At 39.6% G+C, this 24,733-nt stretch overlaps 1 protein-coding gene across 2 annotated transcripts in view; it reads left to right on the top strand.

Moving 5' to 3' along the window:
* The window catches only part of EXT1 (exostosin glycosyltransferase 1), a 228,260-nt gene that overhangs the window by 182,489 nt on the left and 21,038 nt on the right, over positions 1-24,733 (top strand). For both annotated transcript variants that reach the window (XM_067530602.1, XM_067530612.1), the window contains exons 2-3: positions 20,186-20,279; positions 22,402-22,509. In XM_067530602.1, coding sequence (XP_067386703.1) covers positions 20,186-20,279; positions 22,402-22,509 — 202 coding nt within the window. The remainder of the gene's footprint in view (positions 1-20,185; positions 20,280-22,401; positions 22,510-24,733) is intronic.

Here is a 24,733-nt window from a genome sequence, read left to right as displayed (position 1 = left end):
CAAAGGGGATCCCAGCTTCCCCACAGCATCTGACTCTCTTCTGAACCTGGTCACCTCTGTTCTCAGGGCTTGCTTTCTTCTCCTGTATGTACACTAGTGATTGTGGCGCTCTCTGCTGGCTGGCTTTTGAACTGTTACCAAATTGAGGCTGTTATGAATGGTTCTGCCTATCACTCACATTACTGTGTGGGTAGCAATATGCCAGGGCACTCAGGGTGCCTGGGACTTCAGTGTTCTAGGACCCAATCCTATACATGCTTGCACACATGTCGAACATGCATGTGAGTACTTAGTCCCATTGGAGTTCAGGGCTGCTGGGCTGTCCGTCCAGTATCTTTGAGGAGCACTAAATGTAAAAAGTTATAAAGGATAAAGAATTAGATGCACACTAATATTCTCTATGGCATTCATCTGAATACAACAGTTTGATAACAGTGTATGAATACCAGTGTATTGGAACAAAGTGAAGCTGCCCCTGTTGTTTGGAGAGGAAAACTTGGGTGGGAGGAAGGAAAGGTTAACATTACCACTCATCTACCATAACCTCGCTACTGGCTTTTTGACAGTCCGGAGTAGACAGCCATGGCAATGCTGGGACAGACTGCAGGTTCATGTTCCGCTTTACAGGCATACCTTAAATTTCTGAGGATTCCCACTGAAAGATCTCGCATTAATTTCTTGGGAATGTGTCAATGAAATAATTATCATGTCCATAAGAATGCCATAGAGAAGAAGGATATTGAAATATACCAATCCTGTCAGATCAGGGAGGGAAGACAAGGGAGGAGAATCAGCAAGAGAGGACAGAGTTAATGGAATACTTGCTGGCTCCAGTCCTTTCTAATTTTAGCACACTTGGGAGACACCTGTGGAGCGCACAGCTAGCTAGATATCAGGATGTGGGGGAAGATACTAACTCCATTGCCTCTACATCTGGCTGGTTCAGTGCCAAAGATGTCTTTACTTGATTGAGTAGAAAATGTGACACAGAACAAGGTATAAGAGAAGACAATCGTATTTGTAAAGTGTCAATGAAGAGGGTAAGACCTTTCCCCTTTAAAGCACAGGTAAACTTACTCTCATCCTCTTCTCTCTCCCCTCCCATACCAACACATTAACGCACACAGAGAAAATAGTTTTAGGAAGAACTAGTCAGTGCAAAAGGTAATCAATCCTCTGAAGATGTTACCAGTAAATTCTAGAGCTTCAAATGTTTCAGTGAGAAAATTGGCTGCATTTCTAGTCAGGGATCAGAGATGTCTGAGAGGCAGGCAGAAGGGAGAGAATCAGAATACTGTACATAAGGAAATCTTGTTAAACCTAATGATTTTTGTGCTGGTCCCGATTTTTCCTAATTGTCCCCTCTGTTTTCACACATCAGCCAATGACTCAAGGAGGGGTTTAGTTAGACCATGAAAAATAAAACGATTAAAAAAAAAATCTACACGTAGACAAGATTCGTTTTGACTATGGGACTTTCACTATTAGTTCTATCATATTAGTAATAAAAGAATGTACTCTTTTATATTTGATAGTTCAGTGCTATTATTATTTATTATTGTTCTTATTATTACCCTTAGGAAGAAGTCCTATAAAAGTTGATAGGAATGAAACCAATAGGATTCTATAGAAATTTAATAATGTTGAATAAAGAATATCCTTTCTATAACTGTGATTTTTATAATATCCTATAGGATTCAACAGCAGATTAAATCATTCTCTATTAAATTCTGTGAGGTGGTTGGGTTGTTTTTTGTTTCTTTGTTTGTTTGTTTTTTAAAACAGTAGTTATTGTCTGTTAAATTCTGTAGGAATTTTCCATAAGAGGGGTATTGTTACTCTAGTAATAGTATTTGTGTATGTTACACTTAGCATAATAATTCTACATAGTGGCTTATAGACATGTAAGAAGATAGGTTTCTTCCCAAGAGTTCACAATCTAATTCAATGAAATATTCATCATAAAAGATCAGGGAGAGGGTTTTTACATGCTGACCCATTTGTAGAAATGTTGTCAAAACATGGTTATATTGGAAGCTTTTATGGAAAATGCAAAGCAATGTCACTTTTAGAAAAACTAGTTTAATAGATTTTTTAGAGTTTACGGCCAGGAGGAAACGTTAGATCATCTACTCTGACCTCCTGTATTAAATATAACCCTTTTAACCTCTGGATTGAACCCAATAACTTTTTTGGCTAACACATATCTTCCAGAAAGACATTCATCTTGATCTGAAGACATCAAGAGATGACCACCACTTTCCTTGGTAGTTTGTCACAGTGGTTAATCACCCTCACTGGGTTTTTTTGTTTAAAATGCCTAATTTCTAATTAGAATTTGTCTGGCTTCACCTTCCAACCATTGATTCTGGCCTTCCTCCTCTAGATTAAAAAGCCTTTTAGTACCTCTTTTTTTCACTCCTGATGAAGGTACTTATACATTATAATCCAGGCATCTCTCAATGTTCTTTTTGATAAACAAAACAAATTAAGCTTTTCAGATCTCTCACTGTAGACATTTTCTCCAGACTATGAATCATTTCTGTGGCTCTTTTCTGCATCCTCTCCAAGTTTTCAATATCCTTTTAAAAATGTGGTCACCAGAACTGAATGCAGTATTCCAGTATCTATCTAATCAATGCTGCAGAGAGAGAGAAAACCACCTCTGTAGTCCTACTCACTATTTCTCTGTTTATACATCCAAGGTTGGCACTTTTTGCCACAGCATCGCATTGGGAGAGCTCATGTTGAGTTGCTTGTCCACTGTGTCCCCTAAATAATTTTCAAAGTCCATAGATTGCCATAGATTTGGTTTACTCAGTTTTATGGTCTCTTAAGCTGTGTGTAAAATACAACTATTTTACATGAAGCCATTCGAAAAAACTGCTCTAGGTCTGCACCTTTTTAGCCTCTGATATCTACAAAAACTGCTGACATGCCTAAAGTGTGAGATGAAAAGCTGCGGTAGGAAAGAGCCTGTATCAGAAGCCATCTGGAATCTGGGAGAGTAAACTCAGGGAGAACATCTGTTTGAAACTTTGTAGAGATAGCTGGCAGTCTAATTTACTGCCCCTCGGGGAAACGATATACAAAATCCAGACTCAGCTAGGAATTCTAGAGTGTATACACAAATAAGCACAGAGTGATAGTGTTATTGGTTATAAAGATATATGAAACTGAAGTTATCCTATACATGAGCTTCATTTACAGATTTCTTCATACCACTGTTGTTCTCACCGTTGGAAATTTCTTTAAAGCAAAATAGTGGGTTATATTTAATACACTAGAGGACTTTTCAAAATAATGTGACTATGTAACAGACTCACTCTTACCAGGTTGCATTTTATCTTCAGTATATAGAAAAGTGTCTTCCCATCTACAGTCAGTGTTTGTTTCATGAGGGAAAGTGGATCCTTCCCCTATTGTCATTTAACACCTATCAGAATTATTCTAGTTCATGGTCAGTCTAGGGGTGCTAGCCCTTTGTCTAATCTGAGAATCGTTAAAATCTCACACTGTTCTTTATGGAATTTTATTCATCGCTTTACAAAACACATCTGATCGTGTTTTTCCTTTAGATTTGTGCATGTGGATTGAACATCTTCTCTTTTCTGTTCACTTTAAATTGTCAGCCAGGCAGTGAGACTCACCTTCTCCCACTAGCTATGAATGGGAAATGCAGGAGGTGGAGCATAGGGAGAATAAAGATTTCTCTCCAGGTGACTCCAGGTCTTCTTTGTGAATTATCCAGTCGAGGGCTATAGGAAACGTGTACCCATAACCAGTAGCAGTTCTGCAGCAATGTGTCCTATGGAGGCTCAGAACATAAGGATGGGTTCTGAGGAAGAATTGCTGTGTAGGTGTGCTCCACCTACTGGTTGAATTGCATAACTGCAGATATACATGGAAGAATTCTTACTATTACAGCTCCACAGTTAATACAAGGTGTTCTGCTGTCCGAAAAGTAAAAAGAGGTGAGTGTGTACAGTTGATCTGAACTCTGTTCCTCACTATGGCTAAGTCTACAGACCTTCTGTAAGCTTGCATTTCCTTGCTGAACACGAGGTGTAAAATCTCTTGTGATTAAAGCTTAATCAGGGCTTGAGACTCCTCCCTCCAAAAGAAAGAGTCCTTTCTTGTCTCCGCAATCTAATAAATAATTCTGAGACAACAGAATTTGTTGGTTTCTCTAAAGAAATATAATTATTTTAAAATGACAAACTGGCCCCTTTGTTGATAAATGTTTTATGTCCTCGCTGCTATGCCTGAAGAGCTTACATAAATAATGTATTAGAGTGCAAAACAGACTTAGCACATTCAAGCACACACTGCCCAGCAGGATAGGAATGCTAAAAGGTTATGGCTCAGTCTTGTGAGGTGCTAAGGATCTTGAGCTCTAAGGGAAGTCAGTGTGGATTGAGAGCACTTTCAGCATGTGTAGCTAATAGCCCTGACATTGTGATGAGGCATTGGGGATGCAGGCATTCGCTGTTAGCAGGTATGTGGTTTCATGTGGACTCTGCATTCATAATGAAAAGCAGGTTCTCAGACTTGTCTAAACTGGACAGTAGCATCACTGGTCAGCACTTGTGTTTGCAGACAGGAGGCTGCCTTGTCAAAGGCCTTACTTTTACATACTTATTAAGATCTCTCAGGAATAGGTGGCTTAATCTGTTGTTTATTGTTTGCTATTCTGTTAACCTTGCCCTGTGAAGTGGGGTTCTACTCTGCAAAATGATTTGGGGAAAATTGTGCGTGTGTGATTTTTCCCCCCCCTAAGTGTCAGCTCTGTTCAGCTGTGGTCTCTTTGACTCATGCATCATCACCCGTAATAAAGTTCTGCAGACTAACCACTGCTGTCTGTTCAGCCTATGCTGCCCTATTGACTTTAACGGGGTTGCTCAGGCATAATTTAAGGCAACAGTTGAAAACCAAGGAGTTGAACGCACATCCCTGCAAATTAAACTTAGCTAACTGCTGATGATATGCAAGTACAAGAGAATCCAGCTCTGTCTCCCAAGGCTGTGTCTGCTGAGGGGAAATAGTAGTAAAAACTTAACTTAATTTTTTACTAAGATCAGCAGATATGACTTACCACACACAGGGACCAGATCTGCTGAATAAGAGGGTGCTGTTTTTTACAATCACTTTTCAGAGCACAACTGCACTTTAAACTCTCCATGGGATGGCTTGATCCACATTGATGTTAACTGAACTCAGGGCAGGAGTATCCAGCTGCTGTTGAAAAGGGGGTCAGCAATGTATTTATTTTTCATAATTTTCCCAACTAAAACCATTTCTCTCTCTTCTCTCTCATACACATACACACAACCCCAAGCGACCATGAATAGGAGATTAGTTTCTGAATTGAATTTTTCATCACTCCACAGCTCACACATACACATTGATTTGTGCGGAAGGTGACCCTCATGAAGTTCAGAAGATAAGCACCCAACGTTGTGGATGCTTCTCCAAACTAAAGTGGGCTCCAAATCAATAAAGTCTTGAACAATCCATATTATGTGGAATCTGATTCCATGGCCAGATTTTATAAGTGGCCTTTTTAATTAGCTGAATTGAACCCGAGATCCAAACTTGTCCATACTTGGCACCCAGTTTCAAAATCAGGACTCCTGGATTTTGTCCTTCAATGTCATTGCTCACTATGTGATCCTGGATGAGTCACGAAGGTCAGTGTCTTCAAATGTGGCTTCTACTTCTCGATGCTCAATGTCAGAAGCCAAGAGCCTGATATTTAGGAGAGCTGAATTCCTGTATCTCTCATTGAAATCAGTGGGAGCTGTGGAAATAAGACCCTAGAGGAGAGATTGTTTCCAAAGTGCTTAATGATGGCCTAACTCTACTTCCATCTTAGGCAGTGGGAGTCAACTGTTGAGCACTTTTGAAAATATACCCTAGGGTAAAATCCTGGCCCCATCGAGATAAATGGAAAAACTCCCATTTGACTGTAATGGGGCCAGGATTTCACCCTAGATATGTAAAACCAGGTACTCAAAAATTAAGGATAGCAAAGTTAGGGACCTCTTTTGAAAATGTGGGCATTAGCTTCTCTGCAGGGTAGCTTCCCATCAGAAAAATGGGAATAATCACCTTTTTATAAAGTGCTTTGAGTTCCTGAGTTGAACATCATTGTGTATGGTTCATATTTATATTTGTTTATGAATATCGGTAGTTGTTCTAGTGTTCATGCTCCTGAGGACTGAGCTGCAGCTCATTTTTTATTTTCAAGGGTTCAGGTAAGTCACTTATATATTTAGTTCAGGCAAAAATACCATATAAAGAGCTCCATGATTTTTCAACTAATTTTTTATCTAAGAATGGTCACTTTTTGGGTCTGTAAACCTTGACAACATCTAGCTTTGCCAATAATTTCTGTACAACGGCCATTTAAAAAAACCCTAACAAATCTAATAATTTATAAAAAGTACCCCTGCCTATTCAGACTCAGCCTTATACGTGGTCTTTGCTTTTCTGTTTTTAACACTGTGTCTGGAGAAATATAACTTTTAAAAATGCCAGCAAGTCACTTGTGTCCAGGATCCTTCATGGGAAAATCCTCTAATGCTGAGTAGAAAACTATAACCCTGCCAAAGAATTTTCGATCCATTCTGTATAGAATTCAGAAGGATGATTTGAAACAACAGTGGAAAGGCTGACACCCTCTGTTAAACTCGGTGTTTAATTTCTATTGTCATCCGCTATCCCTCGATACAAGGATGATGTCTACTAGGGGGAAAGTAATTGATGAGACTAAAGATGGCTGAAGAGTCCAATTCGTGCTCTACAGATTTTTCCATATATGTGACAGATGGTTGCTTGAAGAGAGCACAACTGCTGGCCAGGATACTGTACCCTTTCCTTCCTCCTCTGCCATTTCTCAGCCTCGTGAGCAAGGCAATTCTCTTCAAAACGGGCTGAGGCTTGATGTATGATGTGACGCCATTGCAGTCTGTTGCCAGCCAGCTCTTCCCAATTCGTGGGGTCAGTGACTCCCTACTTAAGATATACTTTCAGTGTGTCCTTGTAGCATTTCGTCCGTTCCCCACAGGTCCTCTTAGCATGATTAAGTGGAGAAAAGAGGACTCGCTTCGGAAGACAAGTATCAGCTGTCTATAACAATGACCAGTCCAGCGTTGATGTTTCATAATCTTCACTTCAACGCTGGTGATGTTAGTTGCAGAGAGACCACTGGCATTGGTGCGATGGTCTTCCGATCTGATACTGAGAATCTTCCTAAGGCAGGACTGTTGGTACCACTCCAGATGCTTAAGATGCCTTCAATATGTCACCCATGTCTCACACGCATAAAAAAGAGTGGGGCTGTCTACTGCATTGTAGACCAGGATCTTAGTTTCCATCTCGGTCAATAAAGACATGACAGAGCAACTTTCTGAAGGATACGCTGGCACAACAGTTCCTCTGTTTAATTTCCAGATCAAGATTGGCTGCCTGGGAGAGGCAGCTACTAAGGGAAATGCTCAATGATTTCCAGGGGTTCACCACTGATGACAATTTATGGGAGAAGGGGGGCAACTTGTGCTGGGGCAGGCTGGTGGAGCATTTTAGTCTTCCCAATGTTGGGGGAGAGTCCTAGGTTATGATAGGCACCTGAGAAAAGATCTAGGGTTGATTGCAATTCATCCTGGATGTGTGTGAGGGTAGTACAGTCATCGGCACACTGAAGGTCAGTGATAACTGTCTTGGCGTCCTTAGTTTTAGAATGAAGACGTTGCAGATTGAAAAACTGGCCATCCATGGGATATTCAATCTCAATTGCAGAGGAAAGGCGGTCATAAATAAGAATCAAGATTACGGCAAGATAGATAGAGAAAAGGACAGTAACACAGCCTTGCTTAACACCAGTATGGATGGTGAATGGGTCCATCTCTAGCCCATTACAGAGGATGGTGGCACTCATTCCATCATGAAATAGTGCACAATCAAACCTAGACATCACCTTCCATAATGCTTTATGATTGATGGAATCAAAGGCTTTAGGTCAATAAATGCCATAACTGGTGGCTGGTGTTGTTCTCTACACTTCTTTTTTGGATCTGTCATGTAAAAAAAATCATGTTGGTAGTGCCCCGAGATGGTCTGAAACCTCATTGGGATTCTGGAAGGACGTCTTTGACAAGAGGGAGGAGATGGTTCAAAAAGATATGAGCAAGTATCTTTTTGGCAATGGAGAGGAGGGCAAAACCTTGATAATTCCTACACATTGACTTGTCCCCCTTTCTTAAAAATGGTCACAGTATTGGCATTCTTTAGGTCAGGAGTAATTTTCTCATTAACCCAAATTGTAAGAAGAAGTTGATGAAGTTTTTGCAAGAGTGCTGTTCCACCAGCTTTGAAGACCTTCACAGGCATTGGGGTGGGGGGGTGTTTGAGACAGTCTATGTTTAGGGCACCTTTTCTAGCCCCTTCCCCATTCAGAGGGAGCAAAGGGGACTCTGAAAAGGACTGCTTAGTCGTAGCTGCAGCTGCTGAATTGTGCTTCTGTTTCACAAGTCCAAGGACAAGACAACTAACACATGGCTGTTCTTGCATGCAGATTTGTGACTAGGGACTCCCAGAGATCACTGCTCTTGTCCCCACTGCCACTCATCATTAGTGGGAGATGTTAACACCCTTGGCAGAGCCTTACACATGAAATCTTTTAACATGGGGGAGCCGGTGCGCAGGCAGTAATCTCACAAAACTTGATAGGAAGAAACCCTGGAAACGGTGGCAGGGAAGTTTGAGACAACTGGAGGTCTCCATCCTGCTGCAGTCCTCATCCGCCTTCACAGCGCAGAGAGCTAACAAGTCCTCAGATATGCTGTTCCACCGTTGGGGTCTTGAGAAGTTTGAACCGCGCTTCATCTGGAACCTCACCTCAGAACTGTTCATCAAGAGTTGACCCTACCAGGAGTACAAAACTCCAGACAAATAGTTTTCAGGGTCATTGGGACACACAAGCCTCTCCATGATAACAAGGTAATGATCCAAGGAGAGGTTCTATAGTGCCCTATTGAAGTCCAGATCTTGCAACCGCCTCATGCGGGAAGACCCTATGCCCAGGAAGTCTGTAGGGCTTTACATGGAACCAATTGCTTGAATTTCTACAGAATCTACTAACTTAATCCCTATTCCAATTTACAAGATTTTTAAATATAACCATTTATCTTTCTCTAGCCAGTTAAAGTATCCCATTACCCCTAGTTATTAGAGCATAAAATTTATGAAATATTGATCCCTTGCAACATAGGCCTTGTATGTTTTTACACCAAATTTTCAAAACAGAGCTGTTTAAAAAAAATAATTAAGAAAGATTTGGGGGTTTTTCCACTAACGGATCATCAGTTTGAATACTTGCAGGAGTTGACATAGTAGGGGCCTCACAATAATATCTTTATTTCTCTCAGCTCTGAGGCTTTCAAGTATGTCCTGTAATCTCAGAATTAGAATAGGTGGCAAAAGAATTAAAAGTTTTTCCTTTGTTCAGAAAATGCAGTATGGGTTTTTCTTTGTTTGGGTCTTTAATCTAAACTAATGCTTTAATAACTGAAATTCCAGTAGTAGTTTTTAAAGTTAGGGAAGAAATCAATCGGGAGGATTTAACTTGCATCAGAAAGATACCGCAAAGGGCTTTTCTAGCTGGAGTTTGGGAGCTCTGCAGAGGTCATTATTGGGACCTGATAAGATGATATGGCATATGTGTTTGACACTCCATATTTGCTTCACTAGTAGCAGGAGGTTAACTGCCTAACAAAGCCAGTTGGAGAAGGTGTACAATATGAAGTGCCCCATTTTTCCAAGTTAGTTATCAGCTCCACTTTTGCTGTACTTCTGTGAATGAGAACACCAGCAGTATCATATGTTGGTGATTGCATCTTATATTAACTCTGTATTTTATTGGACAAAGTACTAGGGACCATGGACTAGTGGTTAGACCAGGAGTTGGGCGATTTGGATTTCATTCCTGGCTATGTATTTGACTTGGTGAACAACTACTCCATGCAGCATTTTCCCCATCTGTGAAATGGAAATGAGGCTTCATTATCTCACAGAGGGGTTGAGTCTTAATATATAAAAGTTTGAAAAGCATTTTGTGGTCTTCAGAGGATGGGAGGTGCCATAGCAAATTATTAATGATTAATTACATACTTAATTATTATTAGAAAGTGTGTTGTAAGAAACATTACTGCCCTGAAGTGTTATAACCTGGATAATCTAACTGGTTATTCCCATCTTTAATTGCTAAGAGTCTCTGACCCTGTCAGACCTTGACTCTCATGTATTTCAGGAGACTAGAATGGGGATTTAGAAATGGATGTGATCATGTACTTCAGAGGGGGAAGAGTTAGGCCAACAATGAATAGATCTGAAAGCCCCACCAACACTGTGTGTGTGCATGCATGTAAATATATAATGCATCCTAAGAAATATTTTCCTACTGCGCCAGAATGCATAGCACTAACTGTGCATTTGTGTACATTTCTGTTTGTTAGTGAGATGAAAAAACTTCTGTCGTCTCTCTCCATGGACTTTCTGATTCCTATTTGTTGTGTGTATTAATTACTTCAGTAGTGTTGCTGTGAAACATAAGGTCTTACAAGATTTCAAAACCCAAGAAAGAGCTAATTACTTTGTTTTAAAAGAGGTTTTTAAGAAACTAAATTAATGGGTTGTTCTCAATTGGTTATAATGCTGTCTAAAGAGGCACCTTGACGAAGTTTGACTCTCACGCTGCAGCACTGTTACAGTAGAACCCATCTGGAGTATTAGCCAGTCAAGAACTTTAAACACCAAAAGCTACTGGCCAGAAACTAACTGCTGTTATAATAAAAGAGTGATAATTTTAGGTCACATGACCATATAAGCCAATTGGTTTCTGTTTGGCAGTCCAAAGATATGCATGCTGTACACATATGATGCAGATTTATAATACAGACAGTGCTTGTATATTTAGTTAAAATGTCCTGTGCTGTGAAATCATTAAAACATATTTTATTTAATAGAACATACTTTAATGTCTTCTGTATCAAATTATTTTAATGTATAAAATGGACCGAACGGAGTGCAACTATGCAACCATTAAAGGCTGTAAAAATGATTTAAAACTTCTTAGTTAGTGCCAATCCTAACTGTAAAAGAGCCCTGGTATTGTTATAGTAGATTCAAAATTTATTTTTTTCTTAGCTTTTCTCTTATAGTGATCACTGGTGGTTTGTACATGTTTAGGCATAAATATGATAGAAAATGTTTTCACCTGGAAATTAGTTGTTCAAAAATTCAAAAGCTTGTTTCCCGTGTCAGGGGCAGAAGTGTTTTGCAGTGTTTGTCAGATCCACCTTGCCTGTGTAGAATTCAACAGCTCTCTCTGCAGAGAATACAGTATCTTCATGTACACTACTACTGCTACACATATACCTCGGCATATTTTGGAAGCCTGCAGCTAGGACACTATGGCTGGCTGATTCAACGTTAATGAACCAAGCTGAATGAAATTCTCGAATGGCTGCCTTTCGGCACTTGGCAAGAAAATCCTTTTTATGTTAGTTTCAAGGTCGTCAGATATCATTATAGCCATGTATTAAAAATTTCAAAGAAAGGAGGCAGTGTGTTTGATTTATAGAATAATTATCTAGCGTTAGCTCTAACTTGGCTTTGGCAGTGGTTTTGCAAGCGCTCGAAAATTAAATCCATTTTTTATGGCACTACAAGGTATTATCTCACAGCAAATGATAATTAAACACCTGTGAAATCAATTAGCCCTTTAAGCAGGAAAAAAAAAAGTTTTCCAATTATATTTTTGCACCTCCAAACTTTTTAACCAACACTTTTGGAGAGAAAAATAAACTGTCGACCAGTAGCACGTTAACTTTCAATAAGATCATCCCTAAATGTTGCTCAGTCTTAATCCTGGTGCATGCAGTTTGTGGTAGGGGCACCTTTCCAACTAGAATGCATTAGTTTTTAGAGCTTACTATTAGGCAACTGTCTATCTGACATACAGCTGAGCAGTCCAGTTTTCTACAAAAAAAAATTACTCACTTTGTGTTTTCAACGCTATGTTTTACTTGACAGTTTACTTAAGAGCCAAGATACCTTAATGGAAACGAAGCAACAAGGCATTTCAGAGCGCGTTTTTCTTTAGGATCTCTATCTAGCCAGTAGTTCAGAGTCACCTGCATTAAGAATTCATATGCTGGAAACTGATTGTTTAATAGCTGAAACTTAATATACTGGAAAACTAGGAAACACTCTGCCGTTTAGCCCCGTGGTATTGTGTGTTTAATAACTGTCTTTGTAACGCTTTAACTGATCCAGATGCACCTTCTGGAAGATGCAGTGTGCTTCTATGGGGTTTGCAGATTCAGGAAAGAAGCAGTGGACGTATTTGGTTGTACGCCATGGCAATTTTTGGCTTGGAAAAAGAAAAGGCAGCGCTAGTTCCATTTGACATCCCCAATGGTATGTGGTCATTACTGCCACGACAGAAAGTTCCCTGCCAATGATAAGTTTCTGGATCCTCCAGAAGATTTATTAAGTGTGGCACTTTTAAAATGTGTACAGCTGGGCAAAGCCCTCTCTTGTTTATCTTGGATTCTGCTCCTGTAATTTCTGATAAATTTTCCAGGTAGAATTTAAAGATGGATTTTACAAATGTGCACTAAGTAATCTGGAATGAAGACCAGATTGTGTAGGCAGGTCAGAAAACTGGGTGTCAGGATTTCTGAGTTCTGTCTCAAACTCTGCCAGACCTGTTGTGTGATATAGAGCAGGTCATTCTGTGTCTCAGTTTTTCCCTCTGTAAAATGGAAATGATGATGATATCTCATAGGAATGTTATGAGGTTTACACAATTATTTGTAACACACAATTATTTCATGGTTGAAAGGTGCTATGTAAGTGTAAAGTATTATTATTATATATGATTAAATTGTCTCAGTTCCCTGTCTAGACTGAAAGAGCCCAGCTTTGAGAAGGGAGTGGGAGTGACCGGAAAGAACCAAAGTTGAAAGTTTAAACAAAAAAGAGAAAAAGCAGTACTAATAATTAATAGTGAAAATGGTTCCCAGGGTAGTTTATAATCTCTTAAATGTAGTGACAAGGGGAAATACTTAAGCTCTAAGAAAGAATGCATGGCATGGCTGATTAGTCATTGCAGAGCCTCTGCAGACTGCTCGTTCTGGTTGGGATAATGGTGAACCAGGAATTCCAGGCAGCTGCCTAATCCAAGCGCTGATTGACAAGGTCGGTACATCAAAAAAAGCAGTGTGTTGGATCAAGAAGTTAAAATTGTCAGACCGTTCTGCTGAGCAGCATTTCTCGTCCTGATAATTGCCAACATGGCGTTTTAGTGTTTACACCTGCATGATAGATGGGGCCATGCATGTTTTCTTAGCTATGGGTGGTAGCAGGGAGGGGATATTTCAATTAGAGTGTGAATAAATTAGAATTGATTATAAATAGGGCTATTTGTTTGTACTGCCTAAAAAGGTATTCGCTGTGAACATGGTACACTTAATTCTTATGGAAGGGAGCCTGAAAGTTAATAAAACACACTGCAGATCCTTATGAAGGAATGTGAGCCTCGGGTTAAAGCTTTAGTTTTTTGTTTTAAAAACTCAACCAGCAATTTAAAGGCACATATGTTTTTTGTGTTCCATTTTTTTAATGGAGCAGTCTGAACCATGCACAAAATTGGGACTAATAAGTTATGTCCATAGGAAAGTGTAAATGTGAACAACAAACCATGGAAACCCTCATGTCCAGTTCTTTGGCTATGGCCATCAGAAACTGGAAGCACCCTGGAAATAAATATGAATAGAGCAAAATGGAGGACTCCTCTCTTTACAAAAGGTTTCCTACAGTAACAGACCCTGAAGATTAACTGACAAAACTGTGTAACAATAAGCAACAGAAATCATATAACATCTAAATAAGAGTAATAACTAAAAACTGCCCCCACACACGATAGCTGTGTAATGCAAGTAGAATACAAGGCAGCCCTTCTAACTTGATTTGTGCAGTTCTGTTGGCACTTGCATGTCACAGTGATGAGTAAATTAAAAAATAGCTAACTGGTAAGTAGAAAGTACCACTCTTCCCAAAGAAATCAAAGGGTGCCCTCACTAAAACAAGAGTTGGGACTTCAGTGTTGCAAAAACCACAGTGGTACAAACTAAAACAAACACATAACCCCAAACTTCATAGGATCTTTAAACAGTTATGGCTAATGAGTATTCTTGCACAGTTCATAAAACAGATAAAGTTGCCCATTGCCAGGAAAAAGCTTAGCTTGCTGAACCTCTTCTAAGTATCTAAATAAATAAATAACATTATACTCTACCCACACATTACTGCAGTTATAGAGATATGGCTTTCAAGTGGATAAGCATTTTTGTCCTATGAAAGCATCAAACTATCAGCCAATCCAAATATTATTTAATCAGGTCATCTTGAAGTTAATGCCAAAATCCCACTTAGAGTATATGTTAACTGTAAGCTTTATATAATAAGCTTAACTCATCCTTTATTGCCTACACAGACAAACTCATACTGGTTCATTTAAATGGGGCCCAGAGTATACACCTAAGTAGGCTCAGGAAATCCGTCCCAACTTATCGGAAAATGTTACTTGTCTGTATATCCAGTGAGGAGTCATTTTATGATATTTTGCAATATCAAAATATACGTATGAGAAGGGGAAAGCTGAGCTTGCCATGTGAATCTTAAATCTGAGGTTAACATCTCAAAATGTAACGTCTTTGGTTAAACATCAATATAGCAGCACCTGTGTTTGTGTATTTTTTCCTTTCTTTAATATTTTGTTGAGTTTGAGCTGAATAAAACAGATGCAAAAATCAGTCCCCCTCTCTCCCATGGTTTCCCGAAACTTTCCTAGCTTTCTACCTACTTCTTCCAAGGACTTTTTTGAAAATTCAGCCCACTGATTATATGTCTAATTCCTCCACCTCACCCACCACATCTCCATTTGTGTATCTTCCTTCACACAATGAATTTCTCAGCACATATCCGCATTGGGGAAACAATGATTGATACTTTAGAGCATTATTTTCCTCATAGAAGAGATCTGTTGGACTGTGGCAGTTTTCCAAGGGCAGACAAGAGAATGGAAGCCCAGTTACTTAGAGTATTAGCACTCGGACTCTCAGTGGAGTAATATCAGGAAGGAATGCCATAGACTTCGACGGAACTATGGTAATTTACACTTGCTCAGAATCTGCCCCCCTGGATTCTGGAGACCTGAGTTCAATTCCTGATCTGCCATAGTCATCCTATGACTGTGTCCTCAAGCAAGTTGTGACAGACTGACAATATCCTGAACAAACCTTAAAGAATTAAGATAAATTTGGCTGAATTAAATTAAACTTTATTGAATTAAGTTAAACCTTATTGAATTAGGGTTAATGCAATTGTGTATGTACTATTGTGGCATTGCATATACGTTCTTTAGTAAATAGGAGGATGCTAATGTAGTTCCTCCGTTATCAACCCTTTGAAGCCATCCCGGTGAGGTATGCATCTACTAGTTCAAAGTGGATTCTCTAGGGACCAACAGACAAAGAAAAGGGTTTTTTAGATAAATAGTTTGGGTTTTAAATTGGCTCCTGGCCTTCTTCTGAGCCAGCAATCAGACAGGACTCCCAGTCCCCGGAGGGCTCCAGTCCTTAAAATCAGATTGTAAAGATTTGGCTTATTGAGGCCTGGTAAGACTTTTTTCTGAGCTGAAGCTGTGATGAACTTGAAACAACAAGGAAACCCCTTGGGTGGAGGGTTGAAGGACTGCTCCTTCCAGAGCCCATGTTAGAGTTGGGGTGATGTCTGGTAAGTTTATTAGTATGTGTGTAGGTTCATTTATCGTTTTTAATATGTTTTCTCTGTAGTGCTTTTACCTGAAGAATAAAGTAGACTTGCTTAGAAAGAGCTGTGTGGTACCTTATGACTGTAGCAATTACACCTGATGAGAAATCAAGCAGGTGAACTTTGGCGGCCTGTCTTTGTTTGAGATAGCACAGTGAAAGCAGGGAACTTGTTCAGCCTGGACATACCCCCATCAGGAGTGAGATGTGAGTCTCCACCCATCAGAGCAAGAGCCAGGGGAACCAGAAATCTGAGAGTAGGTGCCGTGGCTGAACCACTGAGTGGAAATACAGGTGCGGATGCCCTACATTGTAGCATGAGTCACTTAGGGGTTATCTACATGGTGGACAATGCGTTCTACCGGGGTGTGATTGCTAAAGTGCCCTATGGGGTTGCTCGTTAATTGGTCCATGTAGACCTTGCTGGTGTGCACCATGGGTTCCCCTGTGTGCTTTAACAGAGCACTGTTTCAAACAGCACTACATTAAAGTGCAACAGCAGGGTTTACACATTTCAATTAACGCATAACACATTAGTGCGCTTCAGAAATCACACCACCATAGAGTGTATTACCCCACTGGGTAGACAAGTCTCTCTATGCCTCAGTCCCCCATTTTTAAAATGGGGATAATAGTACTTCTCTACCTCAGAGGGGTGTTGTGAGAATAAGTACAATAAAGATTGAGAGACATACAAACATGATGGTAATGAGACCATAGTAGTATCTAGCTAGATCAATGATATTCAGACCTCAGTGGTTCAGGTGCCAAATGAACAATCAACATTACCCAAAAGAGCCACAGTTGTGTGAATTCATTGTTTCATTTACTATATCCATATAATACTGTTCTCATAGCAAAATGACTGTCCAAGTATTCTACAATTGGTTAATAACATAGTAAAAGCATCCTCATTGGTTAATAACTTAGATTGGTTAACAATTAAATCACACAGTATTTTAATATCATGTGCTGCAAGGCGCCTCAGGAGACACATTAAAGAGCCACTTGTGGCTCCCAAGCCTGAGTCTGAGTATCATTGAGCTAAATAGTATTCAGTGTGAAAGAACCCTACGCTGGCCATGGGATTGACTAATATTCTAGTAGGTCTTTTCCATCTCCGATTTCTGTCATTCCAGAAGAAGGAGGAATTTACAGTCCCAGTACTGCAAGCACTTGTGTGTACTTCACTTTAAAAATACGAGTAATCTCATTGACTTCAACGGGACTGTTCATAGTCTTAAAATTAAGAGTATAAGTGCTTTCAGTTGTGTCACCTGACATTATTTTTCAGGTGATCAAATATTACTTCATTTCCTCCCTGGCAAGGTGACAGAAGACTCTTCCCTCCCGCACAAAACAACATTTTAATTCCTCCGCAGTGTTTCCATCTTCTACCATGTCTTGTAGAAAAGAGATGTCTCTGTAAGTGTCTGAAACTGAAGTCCCTTTGTTTTTCTATCGATCCTCAGCTCCACCTTCTCCAGTGGAAATTTTTTGACTCCTGTCCTTTTGTAGTATGTTCTACGGCTGGTTGTGGCTAGGTGTCTGACTTTTTTTGCTGTGTAGGAGACAATAACTCAGAGTCCATATACAGAAAGGGGCCTGGTGAAAGGCTACTGCTAGCATAATCGTCTCCCACTTTCAAATAGTTTCAGAAGACAAATGTGTGTGTCACAGTTCCCACTAAGCACATTCTCGGTGCCAGGTGTTGGTCACATTCATATATTAATTCTTTGGTGGTTATTACTGCAGGTTTTATTTCTAGTAATGCTTTGCAGTTAACCAGAGGCTTTTTGTTCATCTACGAACAGTAGGTAAATTTATTTTATTATAACACTTTTGTGACTTGTGTTTTCTTCAAAAGTACATAACAGCATGAAGAAAATAATACAGGAAACAATCTCTGCTGTAGTCCACAGATAAGGATTACTCTAGGGACTTCTAAAACATTCATACTGTAATGGTGCCTCAGAATAAACCTGTGTGAGATCTCTACATAGACATTGTGTGTGCTGGTGTATAATGGACAATTTATTATAGAGTTTGTGTTAAAAGATATTGGGGTGCAGTTTGCTTTCAGTTAAATCTGTATCTACATTGCCTTCAACATTTCACAGGAATAAATGATGGCAAAATTTAACTCACCATGTTTAAGGATTTCAAAGAAATAGATTCTTAATCCCAGAGTTTTATCTGATGTGGATTAAACTAGAAATCATTCCTTTCCTGCTGCTGCAAAGGACCATATTGAGTCACCTTAAAATACTGAAGTTGAAATTCAAGTGAAATTTAGTCATGAAAAGAATTTCTAGTGCAGTTCATTAATTGAGCATGAATCTTCTTGATGTTATGGTACTCTGGGTCTGCCCAGGGTACATTTGTAGAACAGCGCTTGAAGTGAATGGAAACACGTACATCAAGATTAGGATACAGTCTTCTGTGTATATATGACCAGGCTTACAGGGGAGATGTTAAAAAGCACAAATGGCACCTATTGACTTTCCACGGGAGATGGGAATCTAACTCCTCCCAGTGCTTTTGAAAATCTTCTCCCATATTAACAATCATTTATTTTAAAAAACAAGGTGCACAATGTGAAAAATGGCTAGCCTGTTGAGGCCTCCTCACTTTCACAGTTTTTTATTCTGATTGTGGTGCTTGTTGCAGTCCAGGGTATTAACAGGATTTAAAAGTTTTCAGCTAGCTAATGATGGGGACAAGTGACTTATTTCAGCCCTATAGGGGATTCAATTTTTTGTATTTATTAAACTTTCCTGTCATACAATACACACTGAAAGTGATGAGTGTTAGACTTCTCGCTATGTGAAAAATGAACATTTTAAATATGGCAACTTTTTTATTGCGTCCTAACAGTTTCCTGCATGTGCTGCATCGCTGCAGGCTGTTGCGCTGGGACTTCGTTGTCAATCCGTATTCTATATTGAGAAAAAGAAATTGCTGCCACTCAGTGGGAAAATATATAACCAAACTTGAGACCTGTTTAAAAAAAAATTCCACTTTGAAGTCTGTTTTGTAGTTTTAATTAATGCAACAAGAGTTTTTATTTTACTCTCAGTGGAGATAATCTTAATCCATTCACAGTGACCTTTTCTTGTGCAAATTAGCTATACACGCTTGTTTAAGCAAATGGGTCTTTGGAAGATCTCTTCCTAATGACAGGGTTTATAATTGAAAATTGGCTTACTCCCATCTGCCTGCCCTGTGTGAGAATATAAAAGTAGATCTGGATTTTTATATATCCAAAAAAAAATTTCAGTGCCTGCAGGCCATGATTAAATTAGATTATTAGAGTTAGAAAATTTCAGTGCCACAAGTTACTGTCAAAGTAGCTACTGTCAAAGTAGCACCAGTCTCCAGAGTGCCAGGAACTCTTGAGAAATGAGGGGTATTTAATCTTGATCCTTTTGTCTCAGACCCAGCAGGCTGGCAGGGTCAGTGCTATTTACAGTTCCATAGGTTTCCGTTAATACAGAAGTACAATTAGCTAATAACTGGTTTGAAACTGTTAGGATTTGATGTGTGTTTTTGGTAAATGGTTTTGAGGTGATTGATGGAATTGTAATAAAACCAGTGGTATCTAGCTTAAAGCTTTAATTTTGAGGATCAGAGGTTATTGGAACTCTATGGTTAACTGTCAAAATTTGTTTCTCTGCTTATATTTTTAGTTTATTTCCCCCTTCCTTCTCCTCCTGGCCCCACAATCACAATTGATGACCCTTCTTTATTATTTCCTGGTTGATTAGAAAAGATTTGTATTGTATAGCTGAATATTCTGGGCTGGTTTTACAAACCTCCTTCTCAGAGGTGAACAAATGAATGATTCATGCCTGTGAATAAATATGGTTCACTATGTGCAGAGTCTTGATATCCTGTTTTCATGGAGATGGTTGGTCTTAATTGTCTGCATTTTCCTTTCAAACTCAGAGCTTCCCCAAAGATATTTTAGACGTAAAAAGCACCATATGATGATCATAACAAAACTGATTATTCTAAAGCAAAATCCCTTCCCCTTGTTCTGTTTCCCACATTGATTGCCTTTCCATTACGAACAAAAAAGAGGGGAGGGGAAGTCGAGGAGGGGAGAAAAAGGCACACATAGAGAGCTATTCAACTAGATGGCGAGCGTACAGACATGGAATTGGTCGGAGATGATTTTATCCAGATGTGTATCAGCAGATGTTTGCATTTTCACGCACATTTACTCTAGGACTCATGGTTAATTTGATTTTCTCTTTCTTATCTCCCTCCCACCCCGCTCCTGTTAGGTATGATTATCGTGAAATGCTGCACAATGCCACTTTCTGTCTGGTTCCCCGTGGCCGCAGGCTTGGATCCTTCAGGTTTCTAGAGGCTCTGCAGGTAAGGGCTGGGGGTTAAAACTTTGACTGTGCTGATTGGAACACAGCTGGTGATATCAAGAGGTGGTGATGGGGCCGTGTTTAATTTCCCTAGTGGGCAAAAATCCACATTGCAAATGCCTCTATTCATGCTTCTGGATTGGCAGCTTCTTCCTGGGAGGAGTTCAGCACTGAAGATTGAATTGCGTTACCTCCACAAAGAGGGTTTCCCTGCTCATTGCAGAGGATGTGAAGTTGGTTCTGTTTACAGCAGTGTTTTCCCAACTGAATCTGAATTCCCAGGGGAGGCCCTGACCTGTTCTAGCAAGTCCTGGGGCAATAAAAATAGCTTATTGTTTTCAGCTAAACCAAACTTGCCTATATGTTGTTTGCTCTGCTGCATACTGAATGTACAGATGGTTCTGCTACTTCCTGTCTGAAAGTAATGCAGCAAGAAGGACATTCAAACCAGCCGCTATCTACATGTTTAAAATATTCTTCCATATTGTGTCAGATGCAGGACTCCCCAGCTCTGCTTCACCTTTTGAAATCATTCAGTCAACAAGATGCTCTCTTTTGTTTGGCCAGCAATGGAAAACAAAGACATAAGGTTTGAAAATCCTGTAGCAGGCAGTGTGGTTCAGTAGATAGAGCACTGGGAACAGGAGTTAGGAACCAGGAGTTCTGTTCCCACCTCTTCTACTGACCCACTCTGTCATCCCCTGTGGAAGTTACTTCTCTTCTTTTTCCTCTCCTCTACGCACTGCACTAAGAGCCAGCAACTCCTAAATTCTGGACTTTATTACGACTCCACTGACTTCAAGAGGTCTCAAGTTCTGGTCCAATTGACCAGTAGGCGATGGTGGTCAATTTATTTATTTATTTATTTATACAGTACTATTGTGGTGTTCACCAAACATTATACAAATATGGTCGCTGCCCCAAAGAGTTTACATTTTAACAATAGCACATAGTATATAGGACACACTGGCAGAACGAAAGTTGGTGATAAATGAGTGATATACTTATATGTTTAAATATAATGCCAATGGTTCAAATTTTCCAAACTGGTCTCTCTGACTGTGGCCAGATTTTTCATGTGCAGTGTTTGCAAGCACAGAATATATACTAGGATGTACAAAGTGGATAACTAAACATCTACCCTTATGGAAAAAAGCTATAGAAAAAAATATCAAATAAATTTTCAAAAGATTTTTCTTGAACCGTCTTATGTAATTGAATAGAGAATTACCTCCCTAGAGATGTAGAAAACATCTATATCCAAGTGCAAATTTTCCTTTATACATGCAAAATCAAGGTTTCCCTTAACGCAAACAAATGTTGACCATGTTTAGAAAGTGGAGATCATCTGGAATCTTGGCAGATGTATTGTTGTCTCTGTCCTGTAGTGCCCGTTGCAGATTTTCTTTTTTAATGCTTTTCATGAGAGCTTGGGTCCTGACTTTTGCAGAAAATGCCAATAATTCAATTTGTATGGTCTTCAAATTTTGTGCTAATCAATGACCACACACTCAGTGCATCTTCTAATGCAACCTTTTTGAGTGAAAGCCTCACTAGTTAACACTAGGTAAAACACATGCCCCCCGCCCACCTCCCCTACCCCACCCCCTCACCAGCAATAAACACATATTACCTCTATAAACACATATAATAATAATAATAATAATAATAACAACAACAACACTAAATTACAAAGATAAATAATAATAATAAACTAATTAATTAATTATTCTTACTTGAGTAAGAAGCTAAGCCTTCCCTGGCACAGCTGCCACCACACACTCCATGTGGCCCTGCCCCATGTGGCACTGCCTCCTCCCGTCCCTCACGGATGGGCGCTGGCGGGCTGGCTGGGGCTGCTCCAGGCCCTACTAGCGTGGGGCTGCTCTGCTCTGGCCAGGTGCCTAGCTGGCTTGGAGCTGAAGGGGGCTGCTCCTCTGCTCCAGCCAGCGTGGAGCTTTGGAGGTAGCTGTGTCCGGCCAGTGCGGCATTTGGGGGGCTAAATGAACTCAACATTACTGAAGCCGTACGGACCTCCTGTAATATTTGGTGGCCCCCCAAGGGGGTCCCGCAACCCAGGTTGGGAATCGTTGTTTTAATGTCTGCAATGCCTCTGTGTGCAGGCTGCCTGTGTCCCAGTTATGCTTAGCAATGGATGGGAGTTGCCATTCTCCGAAGTGATTGATTGGAACCAAGCTGCCGTCATAGGGGATGAGAGATTGTTATTACAGGTAAGAAAAAGACTGTGGCCTTCAGCAGATCATTGGAGTGTTGCCACCATCTAAACTTGCAAAAGTTGATGAATCCAAAAGGTCAGTTACAAAAGAAACTTTTACCACAAGGGAATCATCTGTGTCACTGTAAATATGACATCATTTGTTTTCTGACCGGAAGGTCGCTCTGACCACTAAACCACTTTCTTAAACACAGAAGAGTCTTTTTAAGAGTATCAAATTTCTTTTTGGTGCCTTTTATTATTTATCAACTACATGCCTGAGGGTGGACAAATGATTTGGGATGAGTTTCTATTACCTCTACTTGTGCTGCAGAATACTTTACTCTGCAAATAGTCCTGCTGGTGTAGATTGCCATGTGTGCGGGTAAAGGGTGACACTGAAGAGACGACCTGTGAAGAAAGGTACTATCGAACATTGGTGTGGGAGGCAGAATCTGTCCCTTAACTTTCTGTACTTCATTTTTTCATTTTAAGGGTGATGTTACTTATCTCCCTGAAGCATTGTGGGGCTTAATTAATTGTTTATCTCCATGAGATGCTGGAATGAAAGAGTGTTATAGAATTTCCAGTTAGCACTTGTGTCTTTATATTCATTATCTGCTTCTTTCTTAAATGCACTCAGACATTTTTTTTTTCTTATTTCTATAATACTATTTCTGTGTTTGGCTTCTGACTGATTTTGAAGACAAATAAACAGTGATATCATCAAGGAAACACCATTGAAAATGAATTTCTCCAATGCAGCACCTATTAAAGGACAAGCAAAGCTGTGACTGTAGTCCACTGGCTAGGGCACTAAACTGAGATGTGGGTGCTAGATTTCTGGCTTTGCCACTGAACTGCTGTGTGATCAAGGACAAATCACTTATCTCTCTGTGCCTCCCCTTACCCGCAAACCCCCCCCCCCTTGCCCCCGGCAGTAAAATGGGCATCATGATTCTTCTGTGATTTTTAAAGCATTTTGAGGCTAATGGTTACGTGCCACATTTTTAAAGGTATTTAGGTACTAAGGCACTAGAAATTAATAGGACTAGGTGCTAGACCCTTTTGAAAATCCCACTAGACACTCTTTTGCATCTTCAGTTGATGAAATACCTTCAAAAATCTGACCCCAAAAGCCATGCTTGAGAGAACTACTATTATTTATCGATTGCAAATATAAAAATAATGTAATTTTTTGCTTCGAAGGACAGCACATTTTTGTATGCAAAATTATTTTAAAAAAATATAATTTGCTGATCTTTGTACCTTCCTGCAACATGCCATTCATTCTCTTCACAGCTGCTTCCTTACTGAACAGCAACTGCGCTGTTATTAACAGTGTTTTTAAAGTTCTGGCACAGAGCCTGAATGTCTGCTCTGGGAAATGTTTTTGTTATGTTGCAGTTTTTCATTTCCTGTTTTAGAACAGCTCGGATGTTTTTATTTGCATATTCTTATCATAGAACCAGTTTAGCTCCAGCCATAAGCTTGTCTTCCTGCATTTATTTTTGTAGGGTTTTCTTTTTTCCCCTTTTATTACCTCAATGACCTTTTATTACGACGTCATCTACTTCTAATAATCCCAGTGTAATCCTGCCAGCTTAGAATTAATATGTCATTTTCCCCACCAGTCTTTCTGGACAAATAGATAAATAACTAATAAATAACGCAGTTAAAATGGGAGCTCTGATTCTGTTTTCCAGCTATTATAACAGGCCAGGCACACAGGCAGGCTAAGGAATTCTCTAAGCTTGGCACAATATTTGTGGACACTTACATGCAGCACAGTCTTCTGTAGAATAATAAATTCTTCAACTTTCATGGTCAGAATTACTTCCACATTACAAAGATGTGAGTGCGCCATAGTTGGAGATAGGTGTTCATTTCCTTTTGTATCCATCACGAGATCAAGCCCTGTGAAGTCATGCATGGTGCCATGAAACATTGTCTATTAGAAGTAATGCCCCATGGCCACACTAAAATGCATCCATAATAATATGATTGCTGTTAATAATGGTGCTGTTAACACGCATCACTACATGTCCATGCTTACAGGAAGATAATATAATATAATATAAACCTTATAATTCATGTCAGAGAACTGAATTTTGTAGTACAGTGGTATAAACCCCATAAGTAAGGTGCCTTATTTGTATACATTTTTAACTTCTTCCCTCTGGCCCACTCTTCATGTGTTGATTCTTTTACAGGAAGGATCAAGCAAAATAAACTAATAT

This window comes from Emydura macquarii, unplaced genomic scaffold, assembly GCF_026122565.2.
Source record: "Emydura macquarii macquarii isolate MOO-44397 ecotype Brisbane River unplaced genomic scaffold, CSIRO-AGI_Emac_v2 contig_369, whole genome shotgun sequence".
Taxonomy (NCBI): Eukaryota; Metazoa; Chordata; order Testudines; family Chelidae; genus Emydura; species Emydura macquarii.
The sequence above is the reverse complement of the archived record's forward strand: the minus strand, read 5'-3'. Positions and strand labels throughout refer to the sequence as shown.